Consider the following 15,125-nt stretch of genomic DNA (forward strand, 5'->3'; position numbering starts at 1 on the left):
TCGTACACTCACTCCCCTTTTGAAAATCACTAATAAAAACTTGCTGGTTTTGTAGCTTGGGGAGCATCACAGAAGCTGCCGAGATGTGACGTGTCCCCCGGACACCCAATTTTAAAATTTCTCTCTTTTGTACTCTGTCCCTTTATTTCTCAGACTGGCTGACACTTAGGGAAAATAGAAAAGAACCTATGTGAAATATCGGGGGTGAATTTCACCCAATAGCGCATGCCTGTAATCCAAGCTATTTGGGAGGCTGAAGCAGGAGAATCACTTGAGCCGGGGAGGTAGAGGTTGCAGGGAGCCGAAATCATGCCACTGCACTCCATCCTGGGTAACAGAGTGAGCCTCTGTCTCAAAACCAAAAAACAAAACAAAACAAAACAAAACAAAAACAAAAGGGAAAGAAAGAAAAAATAACATAGATTTTTTTTTTAATTTATAAATTTGTTTTTTATAGAGGCCAGATCTATTTTGTTGCCCAGGCTGATCTTGAACTCCTGGCCTTAAGTGATCCCCACAACCCCTTGCCTCGGCCTCCCAAAGTGCTGGGATTACAGGCACGAGCCACTGTGCCCGGCCAATGTAGAGATTTTAACTAAGGGAAAGAAAAAGAAAACTTGGGGGAGGTGATGTAAATCACACCTTCAAGCAATTCACTAGTTGTCATCTAGAGGAAGGGCTTGTATTACTCTGTGGTGCCTTCAGGAAATAGAACTAGGATTAATAGTTGGAAGTTACAGAAAAGTGGATTATGGAAGGGATTTCTAAGAGATGGAATGGTCTGCTGTCTACGGGTACCACATCTCAGATACTCAGGAGCTGCCAAATGCTGAATACCCATTTGTCACTGAGCCTACAGAAAAGATTCTTGCAATGGGCTGGGGATTGGACCTGGGGAAATAGGGACCTCTAAGTTCCTTTTCAATGAAACTCCAAAAATTTTATTATTCGCCAGATCTCCTGAAAGTACCTTGAAGATTTACATTTTACAATCAGAAAAGAGAAAGCTCTCCCAATAATCTTTTCTATCTCATGTTAGGAATATATTCTTGTTAGATATTAATGTCTATTTCAGGTGAACAGTGTTGATAATAAGGACTTGTTATTCTCCTTTGTAGTAACTGAGCCCATGTCTATTGGGTAATTTGTTTTTGGCTGATGAAATAGATGAAAAACTTCTTTAATATCAAAATAAAATCTGCATGACTCAACGAGGCAAAAAACTGGTGGATGAACTTTTTTTCCCCCAGGAATAATAGAGCATTCTAGAGAATGTATTTTAAATTTCCAGTAACTGCCACAACCTATTTTAGTAATGACTTCTGCTGGTTGAAATTACAGGTATAAGTGGTGTATTTAGGATTGTCCAATATGTGTTCCTATTATTCTTAGATACTGGCCATCGACAAAAACAATGACAATAGCCATCAAAATATGGTGCACAATGAAGAGGGCAGGAGATTTTGCCCAATCTGGGCTTGTGTATAGTATCAGGCAAAAACATGAAAAATGCACCAAGGTGTCTGTAGATATACACATAATACATCCATGCTTATAGATGGATGCAATTTAGATAAAGATGTCTAATGTATCACTATTTTAAATTGTCTATTTTAGTGTCATTGCTTTTTGGGTACTAGCAAAAATTATGGAAAAGAAAAAATTACAACCACAGCTTGTCATCAGTATAAAAACGGCTTTCTTTTCTGAAAGATGTTTCATAAAAGAATGCTAACGAGTATATATGATGCTACATGTATCTTTAGAATAAGCAAGAGAAAAGGAGTAAGAGATGCCTTGTTGATGACCCAGGGCTGCCTAGTAAGTGACCTCACAACTAGAAATAATTAATATATGACTCCACTTTTGGTGGAAATTAAATTTGGACATCATAATAAACCCAAACTTTACATCAACTTAACTTCCATTCATCTTTTTCCTAAATACTTAAAACAAATTTATAAAAATAATGTGCAAATATTACCCTTTAGACCATTGATGGAATTCTGCTTAACTCTTTTTCATTCTATTCAATGCTGTTTAATTCAATGACATAAACTGAGATTGAGAGTTGACCATCTGCAAGGTACTGTGCCAAATGTTGAAATGCTAAGATTACATTACATATAAGATATAAGTCCTATATCTCCTTGCTTTACTGAGCTACAATTTTGTACTCTAATATGAGATTCAGATCATTTTGAATAATAATTCAAGTTCAAATATCATCAAATAAAAGTGATAATGCAACATAATGAGCTAATGGTCATATATAACATGATTTCAAAGTGAGACAGTGTGACATTTATTTTTCTGCTGTCAAGTCTTCCAGTAAACTTGGTTCAAAAATGTTCTATAAAGTTTATTGGTGCTACAAGTCTTCTTCTTCCTTCATTTCTTCTATGTTACCACCCAAGTTTTTGTTATCATCTAATGTGCAGATGACTACAGTAGCTGCTGATGCTGCAAACACATCCTCCTATCTCTAGATTCTCCTAGCTTGCCCTCATCTGCTGTGTAGATGATGATGGCCCATGTGTAGATCCAGAGCACAGGATATGTTCTTGATTACCTTCTTCTGTACTCTGCTTCTCTAACCGGAAACCTCCACAGTAGTCCTTGCCTGAATTTGCCGTCTTCAGACCCTCTTTCTTGTGCCACCTTTGCTCTGTCTCTCTCTCTCCTGAAGGGCCCCACTGTTTAGTGGGCAGTTCTCTTGCTTAGGCCTTAACTCTTCCTCTCCCTGTCTCCTCTGCACTGTTTTAAGAGAAGCTATCATGATTTATATTAAGGAAGTTAGTGGAAAGCCAGATCTGTTCACTGAACAGTTAACTTGCATGAGCAGAATGAACCAACTTAGGTGCAACTGTTAGTAGTATCCCCAAAGTAGTAATTTGTGTTCATATCTGTCCTTTTGCAAATTATAAGCTTCCTATGAGCAGGGGCTTTGTCTTATCTATCCGTTCTCAGAATAAAGTGCCTGGCCCACAGTAGTTTCCCAATAACTGTTTTGTTGTTGTTGGATAAAAGAATCTAGTGGTGCTTGAATACAAGGGTGCTCTTGGTTTGTAAACTTATCATACAGAGCCCCCAGGGTGGTCTCTGGCTGAAGCCTCATAGCTACTGGCACACACCCAAGACTTCATATTCATTGGAACACAATACTTTGGGAAATGCTGTAGAAACTTCTGCCCTTGGCATATGTAGCAGCGGAGGGTGACATTTCCCACTGTGGGGAGTGTCTACTCAGCAGTCCCACAGCATTCCGTAGGAACCCCCAGGGCTGCACTGGACACTCTGACAAAAACCCATGATACAATTCAGAGCTCACAGAACTTGAGCAGCAACTTAAGAACTACTTAACCATGCTACCAGGGGAAAATGAAAATATATTGTCTGAACTCAATTAGGCTACAAGGTCTGATACATTGCACACCAATCAATTTACATCATGCTGCAGGGAAACTAAAATTGTTTTCTCAGGCAAGTTATCACCACCAGTTTCAATAAAATAAGATGGATAGCCATATCTGCCAACTACAAAATGACAAATGAAATGGTTTCAGGTCCATAGCAGAAGAAAGAGGAGAAAATAGTTCATCTCTGAGCAGACACACTTCGTATGCTGGCTGGTAATATCTGTGGTGGGGAAACTCAATGGCCAGTTTATAAATTATTTTCACTGAAGGTGTAGTTCTTGCACTGTCACCCAGGCTGGAGTGCAGTGGCGCAATCTTGGCTCACTGCAAGCTCTGCCTCCCCGGTTCACGCCATTCTCCTGCCTCAGCCTCCTGAGTGGCTGGGACTACAGGTGCCCGCCACCACGGCCAGTTAATTTTTTTTTTTGTATTTTTAGTAGAGACGGGGTTTCACCGTGTTAGCCAGGATGGTCTCAATCTCCTGACCTTGTGATCAGCCCACCTCAGCTTTCCAAAGTGCTGGGATTACAGGTGTGAGCCACCGTGCCCGGCCACAGCAGGAATTTTTAAGCGTAGTTTACCTATATTAGTGTATCTGTAATCCCAAGCAACAGAATCCATAGCACTCAACCCTAAAATAATATGCACAAAGGCTTTCTTTAAGGTAAATTCACAGGGCAGAGATATAAAATCAAAATCTTCCTTCTCATAGGTTCCAAGTCTGCTTGTGTCCTATGATGAATGTTTTGTGAACCAGATAATCTGCCTCATTATGATAGGTGTTTGTGTCAATTGAGGATCTGACTCACTCTCTGGAGCTCTTACCATGCCCACAACTTCATTAATATATATTTAATCTAGAAAATGACCTTTCTGAATACTCTAAGGCTTGTCTCTACTTTATTGTGGTAGAAATTGATACCAAGAGAAGTGAAAGTAAGGACAGCCAAGCTGTCTTTTTTAACCACAAAGAGTATCACATAACCTGACACTTAGTCAAAACTTAATACCTGTTGATGAATGAATGATTTAGAAACTAGTATATGGTAAATAAAAACAATGATATAAATGTAGCAGATGCGTGGATCTTGGGCCACCAGGTCAATTTTCTCTATTGGGATTATTTATGGAGAACAAATCCAGTGGCAAGTTTATATATTTTCTTTTTAGTTGTCCTAGGACCCTTTCCAAAATAGCCTATTTGCACTAATGTGCATGTAGGTCCAATCAATCAAGTCCAGAGTGTTCAGCCAGGAGTGACACGGCTCAATCCCGAACAGAACCAAGGTCCATCCCAAACGTGCCAGAATGGGCAGCTGAGGGACTGCCCAGGTAGATTCGACACTGCACTGCACTGCACTGCTCCTACCCTGGCTCCATAGCTGGGCTGGGGCTGTGATTCCCAGACGTGGCACCGGTATTATTCACAGGTTTACACTACACACAGAGGGCAGTTCCCAGCTTATAGTTTTATAAGTTTTATAGGTTATTAGAATATGGAAAGAAATCTCACACTAGATTTTACATTTAATAAAATCCAAGTTAAGCTGGGCGCGGTGGCTCATGCCTGTAATCCCAGCACTTTGGGAGGCCAAGGCAGACAGATGACCTGAGGTCGGGAGTTCGAGACCAGCCTGACCACCATGGAGAAACCCTGCCTCTATTAAAAATACGAAAAATTAGCCGGGCCTGGTGGCGCACGCCTGTAATCCCAGCTACTTGGAGGCTGAGGCAGGAGAATTGCTTGAACCTGGGAGGCAGAGGTTGCCGTGAGCCGAGATCACGCCATTGCCCTCCAGCCTGGGAAACAAAAGTGAAACTCCATCTCAAAAAAAAAAAAACAAAAAACAAACAAACAAAAACCAGGTTAAAAATCATTTGACTGAGAACTAGAAACTATCAACGTCTTCCACAGTGTCTTTAAAAAAAGCAATATAAGCTTCCCAGAAAGTAGCTACAGTTCTTCACTGACTGAAGACTAATTGGTAGTGGAGGTCTGTCATTAATGTGTAACACGTTGGTTTTGGAAATCAGGAATACAACATCTGATTCCTGCCTTCCAGAATAAGTTATTTTTCCCTTTAGTGTATGCTCTTGCATGAAGGAAAAAATAAAGATGCAAAAGAGATAAAAAGAGATAAATTGATACGTCTTCCCTTATAAATTTACATTCCATTTAACTAAGTAGTTCAATTTTTTACAAAAAGAAAATCAATATATAACTTAGATTTCATCATACTTTGACCTATAAAAGCAATGAATAAATAAATAAGCAACAACCTAAATGTTCATTAATAGATGATCAGAAGAATTACAGGGCATATCCATTCAAAGGAATTTTGCGTGGTTAATAAGTAGAATCAGGTAGAAGAATAGTCAATTATTTGGAAGACATTTACAATGCATTTTAAGTGAATAATGTTTCAAAAGAATATTTAAATACAATTCAAATTCTTAAATATTTATATTTATTTGTGCAAAATGCTAATTGGAGCTATGTCTGGGTAGAGAGAGTCATCTAGAGGTGAAGAAACTGAGGTTCAGCAGTTAAAATAATTTTTTATTTATTGTTATTATTATTATTATTATTGTAGAGACAGAGTCTCACCATGTTGCCCAGGTTGGTCTTGAACTCTTGGCCTAGAGCCATCCTCCCACCTCAGCCTCCCAAAGTGCTGACATTACGGGCATGAGCCACTGTGCCTGGCCTTAAACGATATTTTAAAATTCACATGGCGAGAAAATATAGGACCAGGTTTCAAACCTAAATAGAAACACATCAAATTCCTTGGCCCAGGCTCTTTTTACCATGTTACCACTTATATATAATCTGCATAAGGCTGTATTAACCAGTGATTCCACAGTGGGCTTAGATAAATCATTTAATTTTATTTAATCAAAAGAACACTCTAAAAGAACTAAGTATTGTATCTTTTCATTTTATATTTCAATAAAGAGGATTTACATTTACATTTGCTCCTATCAACATTTAAACAATTGAGCTACACAGTTAAAAACAGATCTGGGCCGGGCACAGTGGCTCGCACCTGTAATCCCAGCACTTTGAGAGGCCGAGGCGGGTGGATCACTTGAAGTCAGGAGTACAAGACCAGCCTGGCCAACATGGTGAAACTCCGTCTCTACTAAAATACAAAAAATTAGCCGGGTGTGGTGGTGGGCGCCTGCAGTCCCAGCTACTCAGGAGGCTGAGGCAGGAGAATTGTTTGACTTAGGGAGGCGGAGGTTGTAGCGAGCGGAGATTACGCCACTGCACTGCAGCTGGGTGACAGAGTGAAATTGTGTCTCAACAACAACAACAACAAAACAAAACAACAACAACAACAACAACAACAAAACAGATCTGATCCTAAACATCAACTGATTTCAGAGCCCACCCACTCCTGTTAAATTTCTCTCACGGAGTCTCCACAACTTCCGGTCATTCTTCGCAGTCTCCACAGCAGTTAGGAGCTCAATGCACCAGCACAAATATACCAGGACAGAGAGAATGGGATAGCCAAGGAGGCATCATCTTTTTTCTATTTATTTTTTTTAAAGCCTCTACAGATAATTGTCTTCATTAAGATAGGGTGAAAATATTTCCAAAAAGAGATTAGATTAGGTGAATCCCTGGGCGTTCAACATCAATACTTTCTAATATTCATTTTTACTTTTCTACTTTTGTAGCCCAGAGCCAGGCTGATTTAATTTCCACTTCACACAAAGACAAGACAGGAGGTGAGTCACACAGTCAGCACTTGATTATGAATCTTGATTGAAGGTGTGGCTAATCAGTCATCCTACTGTTTTTCCTTTGTTTTCTATCTGTCCCTCCTTAATGTTTGTGTAGCAGACAGATGTTATGGTTTTTCTTATCTTATCATGTTATCTCATTTTTTGAGACAGAGTTTCGCTTTGTCACCCGGGTTGGAGTGCAATGGCATGATCTCTGCTCACTGCAACATCCGCCTCCTGGGTTCAAGCGATTTTCCTGCCTCAGTATCCCAAGTAGCTGGGATTACAGGTGTGCACCACCACGCCTGGCTAATTTTTGTATTTTTAGTAGAGACAGGGTTTCACCATGTTGGCCAGGCTGGTCTTGAACTCCTGACCTCAGGTGATCCACCCGCCTCGGCCTCTCAAAGTGCTGCAATTACAAGCATGAGCCACCATGCCCAGCAGGTGCTATGATACTTTAATGGCTGAAAAAGTGGTGTCAGATTTGATGATGTTGATGAAGAAAATAATTTCATAATTCTTAAAGCATATGAACTTTTTTGAAAGAGAATAAAGTCAACTTAATAACATTTAAAGGTATGAGAGGACCCAGTAACCCTTGAAAGACCAACCTTAAGAGACTTCTCTGATAGCAAGAAAAATAAAGAAATAAAAGAGTAAACAACAACAAATGAAAAGGAGCTTTCTTGAGACAACAAACCACAATGCAGGCATTACACAAATGTGAGTTATTTTTATCCTACCCATTTTGGGATTAATGAAAAGAATAAGAATAATCTATAAAGAGTAATGAATTTAAAGTAAAAGAAAAAGCTTGCTTCCAGTTCCGGCTCTAACGCTCAACAGCCAAGAGAGATTGGCGAAGGTGAGTGACCTCACCTCACTATTACCCCATTTTTTGTGTCTGTGAAAAAAGGTGATACTTGCCTGACTACCTCCCAGGATTGTTGTGCATGTAAACAGTGACCAAAACAACAACAAAACACACAAAAGGAGTCTATATTTTTTGGAAGACTGAAAGTGCAATGCAATCCTCAGCTGTTTGTTATAATTTTTCTCTAAAGTGCTAGTAAGTGTTTATGAGTCTGGGTAACTAACAAAAACTCCCCTGCAAAAGCTGGCTAGCAAAATATTTTTGTCTCTGGGCTGAAACAAAAACAATGCCATTTTTCTAACCTCGGTTATAAAAACCCTAGGCTGGAACATGTAAATCAACTTACTAAAATAGGCACGCATTGGAAATGGACTCAGACTGGGGAGGCGGGTATCATCAGGTGGCAAGATTTATTTATTTTTTGTCAGTTGGGAGAATGTCAAAGGGCAGGGCGGATCCATGGAAATAGCATTGGGGAACAAAATACATTTGGAGTCAGTCCTAGCTCCTTCGCTGACTATGTGACTCTGGGAAAATTATGCACCTCCTTTGACCCTTTAAATTTCTTACCTACAAAATGGGTAAAATAATGGCTATAATAATACCTACCTTACAGGGTCAGCATATGGATTAAATTAGATGATATTATGAAGTGCCCAGTGCAGAGCCTGGTAATGGCAGATATTCAATGAATGTGAGTTTTTCCCCATTGTTTTCCTAGGCTACATACTTGTTTACTATTTTCCCCTATTCCATTTCTTTCTTGGATACTGTTGACCTTGTAGCCTCCCTGTATGTACCAGAGAAACCTGTGTAGAGGATTCCTTTAAAATAGTTACATAAATTCCATCTTTACTCCATTAAGTCTATCTGATTATAATAAAATCACTCATTCTTTATCTTACATTAAATTATTTTATTGATCCTATAAAGGTATCTCATAAAATTTAGTATGTAAAGATCTAAGATGCTTGATACAGCTGCCGACCCTTAAGTTATAAAATATAGAACACCAAACCAAGGGGAAATTCAGAGAACCTTTCTAACTTCCTTACTCCATTTCTTCTGAATAACACCCAAATAAAAGTATTAAATAAAAAAGATTGCATTTTATTTTCCTGGATGGAAAAGGATTAACACTAAGCAACAGTGTCTGAAAGTTATTATTATGTGTGTGTGTGTGTGTGTGTGTGTGTCTATGTTTGTGTGTGTGTGTGTGTGCATGGATGGTACTCAACTTCTTTTCCTTCAGTAATTCCAGTTTTGTTTTGTTTTTTTTTCACTTCTCTTTAAGAAGGTGGTTGCTCTTCTTGGTCTAGTGAAATCCTATAAATTCAGTTAAATGTAACTTCTGGGAATTCTCAGATTACATATGGGCCTTCCCTCCTCACCCTAACACCCAGTAGAAATTGTTTATCTTTCCCTTGTACATCCTAACGTTTTGTCTATACCACTGGGTACCTTTGAAATCAAGCTCTACCATGGATATCCAACCTTTTGGCTTCCCTAGGCCACATTGCAAGAAGAATTATCTTGGGCCACACATAAAATACACTAACACTAATGACAAATAATCTTAAAAAAAAGGTCCGTGCATAATTTTTATAACATCTACCACCACAGATAAGCAAAAAAGTCCTTGCATTCAAAGGGTTGGACATGGCTGCAAGTCTATACTTTCTACATGGTCCCAAGACATAGCACACGGTTTAGAATAGAGGTGGCATTTGTGTGAATTTTGATTGAAGGTGTGGATGATCAGTCCTCCCTTCCCCTTATTTCCTATTGGCCCTTTCTTAAAGTTTGCAGTGTGTGACCATATGGTACTATTTTAAGAGTTTGAGAAGTGGGTTAGATATGATGTTGGAAGAAAGACAACCATTTGACTTCCCCTTTCCATCTTCCCCAGGTTACATCACTATTTTAGGTCATATCACAGAAATTTCCATTGTAATTTCAAGAACAGTATATTCTGTCAGCATTACGTTTGAAAAGGATTAACTTGAAATGCTTCTTAAACAATACACAGAGTACCTTATATTATCTGATCGTCACTTTCTCCAGGAAAATCTTGGAGAATTTTTTGACATTGTCTTTATTGCCCCATGGTGAGTTATGAGGCATGCTTCAGAAAATTCTGTATTAAAGAACAGAGGTTCCAATAGTGCCAGCCAAAATTTCATAAAGTTTATTTACAATGTGATTAATTTCTGGAGTCCATCATTCTCCATTCCTTTAATTCATGCAATCACATTGAATGTTCACAGTATATATTACTGTTCAAATTCTTTCAAATACTCTGTGTACCGTTGCAATGGTAATTCACAAGTAGAACTGAATAACATTCCCCACCACAAGGATCCTTGAAGGAAACTGAAAACAAAAGCCATATCTTTGTTGAATCCAGTTTGCTCACATTTCAACACACATAACTCCACTGAACTGGCCATCACAGCAAAAGCCACAACACACACACACACAGCAGCATGGAGCTAAACCACACAACTCAACAGACAATGCAGACAAACTTGAGTATAAACCAAGATTTTTCTACCTCTTTTCATAACAGGTTAGTGCTGGCCCTCAGTGTTGGTGTACAGTTTTTATGGCATGGGAAAATAGGGATGTTTCTGCCCTATAAAAATAAATGTGTTGAAGGCTTTAGTTTGAGCTTACACAATGTCAGAAAGTTCCAAAGGCACTGGCACAATACAAAAAAAAGAATCTTACAAACAAATATATATCATCAAAACACATGGCAAGATACTAAGAAAACACTGGTAGGAAAACTACTGGTTTCTCAGGTGATTTATGCAACAGTTTTCAACACCTTCCTGAAAAATAAGGGTCTTTGGTGGGGCATATCTTGTCACCAACCACCACTCATATAAAATCTTTAACTTTAAACTGCTCAGTAGACCCTCTGCAGAAGTAAAAAGCATAGGACCCTCATTGTTCTTAATATTTTAAGCCTCAGGAAGGGCTAAGGGAAAGACCATAGAAATACATGCACTATCTTTAATAAAGAAAGGAATACAAGGAATAAAAATAAAATATAAAGAATAATTATTATTCCTTCCTTTTATATGTTATAATATAAACTTCTTTCCCAACTTTAATTCTGTACAGATACTTGTTCATATAACATCTTTTTCTACTCTGGAAAGGGATGGGACAGAAAGATAAGCAGAAAACATGAAGTTCTGAATTTGAATAAAAGAAACACTTTTGCTGTTACATCAAGAATGCAAGGTGGGCAACAGGGCTAGAAATAGGGAAATGGGAAAAATTTCATTGGACTTAATGATTCATAATTCCTCAAAAAATTAAACTTACCACATTCTGTGCAAATTTTTCAAAAGATGTTCTGCGATCCATTGAGTTTCCAGACTTACGTATGTGGGGTAGGATAGGGTGAAGGGAAATAAGGGAAGATTAAAAAAAAGAAAGAAAGCAAGGAAAACAGAGCAGAAAAAGACAGGATAATGAAATGATGCAACACCAAATCCATGTTCTAAATCAGAAGGCCCATAGAGGTTGGAGAGCCGCCGAGGGAGGCTTCTTCTCACAGGACATGGGCTCTGCTTACACCAAAATCTTTCCTTGTACAAACAAAATGGTGTGATTCAAGCAAAATCAAATTAAGCCAAAATGAAGTAGATATGTGAAGCCTTTATACTGACGTTTACAGAGCCTAAATATTTAAAAATCTAGCAGCATATCCTCAGAATTTCCTCAAAACTTTTATCAGAAAAAATTTCTGTTGACATCATCATTAATTCTATAGAGCATTAATGTCTAATAGAACTTTCCAAAAGGATGGAAATCTCATTCTATGCTGTCCAATACAGAAGCCCCTAGCTGTGGTTATTGAGCACTTGAAATCTGGCTAGAACGTTATATAATTTTAATTAACTAAGATTTAAACAGTCCCATGTGGCTAGTGACTGCTGTACTGGATAGTGTTACCACAAAGTATCCATTTCCAGTTGTAAAGGCAACGGACTTTTAAAAATCTTATTAGCCTACATGATGATCATGAACTACACAAAACTATAATTTAAACTCAGAGTTTCAAGAAGCTATGAACTATTTTAACATTAAAAATAATGAATGACGTTGATGTTTATGTCCAGGTTTTCTTTCCCCTGTTACATTGATTACATAAGGAGTTATGAACAGAGAGACATTGATTATTAACATTGTTGAATAATGAGGTCTACTACAATGCTCCCATAATGTGCTTGGCTACCATGCTAGGTGTATAAAATTCATCACAGGGATATTAAGTGATTCAGGATAAATGCCAAAGAAAAATATTTGGAAGCAAACATTCCTACATTTTGTCGTCTATTATTGAAAAAGGTGAGTCTACTTTCAGTTATGAGGCCTGTAGTTCAAAACATACATTCTAGCTTACCAAACAAAGAAACCTCTCTTCAAGTTTTTGACCTAATGACTTTGTTACTTTCTTTTCTTTATTGTAACTTTGATTCCATGAAACTAGGCATACAGAAGACTAACATGAAACATGAAAACAGCTTCTAATAAATTTTGCAAAGCATGAACATCTGCAGAAACAAACAAACAGAAAGTAATACAATAAGCAATAAACAAACAGAAACAACTTAAATGGCCCTTATAAAATGCAAAGGTTTGGGGGAGGGTCTTGGAGTATGTTCACTTACCATTAGTCCAATACCCTGGATTCAGCAGAGGTAATTACTCCAAATAATTATAACTGAGAACTAGGTCAAGAAAAAACAACTCACAAAAAACCAGTACCTTTTTCTTTGCCTGTAGAAGCTCCTGATAGGCACTGGATCTTATAAAACGTGGGTATGAATCACTTTTCATCAGTTTGTAAATGTGCTCCTAAAAAGAAATAATGGTCGAGGTGCTTCTTTACTATTTCTTGGGAAAAGTAAAATATCATGATGTCACACATGGCTAAAGAACACATTTAGTAGCAGCTAAAAATAGTAATAACAATGCCAATTAGGATACTTTCTATTTACAGGACATTTAGATCTTCGAATTCATTATCTCATTCATGGGTCATTGTTTAAATTGGTTTAGGAGCTACTGAGGAGGCAAATCACATCCAGTCATTAAAAAAATGGAATTTGATTAATAAAATGTCATAAAATAACCTCAAATCAAGTTGTTGACTTATATAGATCACTAGAGAATATAACTAAATTTGCTGTCTCTTAAAATTACTCCAGGCCTGAAGTGGGTAATGTTAGACTGAGTAATCATCCTGAATACCTTTGGCCCCTACATTTACTGGGAGGGTGCCAACTGCCCAGAAGAATCGCATTGTCTTACAAATTGCATGGAAAATTGTCTTCCACACCCACTTTGGGTCAGAGCACCAGTCCAAAAATAAATTTTGTGATATTTAATTGCTAAATCTCCAAATTTGTGTGCTCTCTCTTATGACTTACTCAGTGACAGATTAGGTAAATATTTGATCATTTGCCCCTAAGAAGTTTGCAATATTCTGTTTTGATGATGAATTTTGGTAGACAAGGAAGTCAAAAAAAAAAAAAAAAAAAAAGGAAAAAGGTACTCATTCAATTCAATCTTGACCCAATCTAGGGAGGTTCCACTCTGGTCTACCGCAGCTCAGGGAGCTAACATGTGCCTTGATCTTCCTACTCTAGTGAAATATCAGTTAGGCGTAGAGCTTGGAACTATTGGAGAGTATTCTGAATGTCCCAATTTTCTTTTCTTTTTTTTTTTTCTTGAAGAAAATACATTTCAAGAAATGACTCCAGTTCTCTGGTCTTAAACACAATAGCAATAATTTGAAGTTAGTTTAAATTCATTTAAAGACATTCAGGATTAAGTCTCAAGACTTAGCCCAAGGGTGATCTTCAAAGGATGTTAAGTTTGGAACTGTACGGGAATTTGTCTGAAAAGTAGAGCAATGGCTGGTTTTGGAGTTTAGCATTTTGAGATTCAGATTCTACCTTGCTCAAGAACTACCACTTACAAATAGGATAAATATAGGCCAACTTTTTCATCTCTCTGATCCTTAATTTTCTAATCTATAAAATAGCATTGTTCTGATGATTAAAGGAATAATAAATGTGTAGTGAAGCATGGGGTGTGGATAGTAAGTGCTCAAATATATTTGGGTATATGGCAGGTACTCTTTTAAGTGCTTTCCTGTATTAGTTAATGTAAGCCTTACAAAACCCCTATGGGGTTGGTAACCATTATGTCCATTTTACAGGTGAAGAAACTGAGGCGTGGAGAGGTGGTCACGGAGCAGAGCTGAAAGCAGAACCCAGGCAATTTAGCTTACGATAGGATTTTTTTTAAAAACCACAAAAAAACTAGAATTAAATATCTGAGCTTAACTGAAAAAGAAATCCAGGGCCAAGTGGTATTGTTTTCTATAGAATTTTTTCTTCTGTAAGAAAAGAGGATCCTCTTAGGCAAGAATATTTTTAAATGACACCGATAACTAAAAAAATGTTCTCTTTTAAACCTCAGGAAGGGCATTCCAAACATTTCACACATTGTTGGCTCTAGAAAGATGCTCGCCATTTTATCTTGGACTGAAAGAAAGAAAAGGCAGCAGAGAAGTGAGCAGCAGGGCCAGTTTCCGGCCTGCTCTCTGTCCTGTGTCTCTCTAGAGTGTAATTATTCCTACATTGGAGACCATGGCTGAACCACATGGGATAGGTATCCAGTTAGCTGTTAAAATTCATGTTAGTTTACTACACAGTTGCTGATTTCTTTAAATGAAAGCCAAGGAAAAATATATTTTCTATAGAGAGTGGAAATAAGGAAGGATATTCGTGTATCTCATTCTTCATCTTCTATATTTTATTTTAGTAATGTGTGTTTTTTAAAAGGTACTTTTTAGAATTAATAGTCTTCTCCAAAAGAAGTTTAAGAAGTTATGAAGTATGCACGTTCTGATTTAAAAACCAACTTCAACACATCATTAGGGAGTGGGTGCAGTGGCTTATGCCTGTAATCCCAGCACTCTGAGAGGTTAAGGTGGGAGGATTGCTTGAGCCCAGGAGCTGAAGACCAGCCTGGGCAACATAGGGAGACCCACCCTGTCTCTACAA

The 15,125-nt window shown here is 37.9% G+C and overlaps 1 protein-coding gene across 1 annotated transcript in view; it reads right to left on the reverse strand.

Annotated features, from left to right (window-relative positions):
- RGS7 (regulator of G protein signaling 7) overlaps positions 1-15,125 on the reverse strand; it is a 581,272-nt gene that overhangs the window by 13,929 nt on the left and 552,218 nt on the right. Inside the window, exons 14-16 of the mRNA XM_058430506.1 lie at positions 12,817-12,906; positions 11,368-11,421; positions 10,586-10,666 (exon numbers count right to left, since the gene is read on the reverse strand). Coding sequence (XP_058286489.1) covers positions 10,592-10,666; positions 11,368-11,421; positions 12,817-12,906 — 219 coding nt within the window. The 3' untranslated portion in view covers positions 10,586-10,591. The remainder of the gene's footprint in view (positions 1-10,585; positions 10,667-11,367; positions 11,422-12,816; positions 12,907-15,125) is intronic.

This window comes from Hylobates moloch, unplaced genomic scaffold (assembly GCF_009828535.3).
Source record: "Hylobates moloch isolate HMO894 unplaced genomic scaffold, HMol_V3 SCAFFOLD_18, whole genome shotgun sequence".
NCBI classification, from domain to species: Eukaryota; Metazoa; Chordata; class Mammalia; order Primates; family Hylobatidae; genus Hylobates; species Hylobates moloch.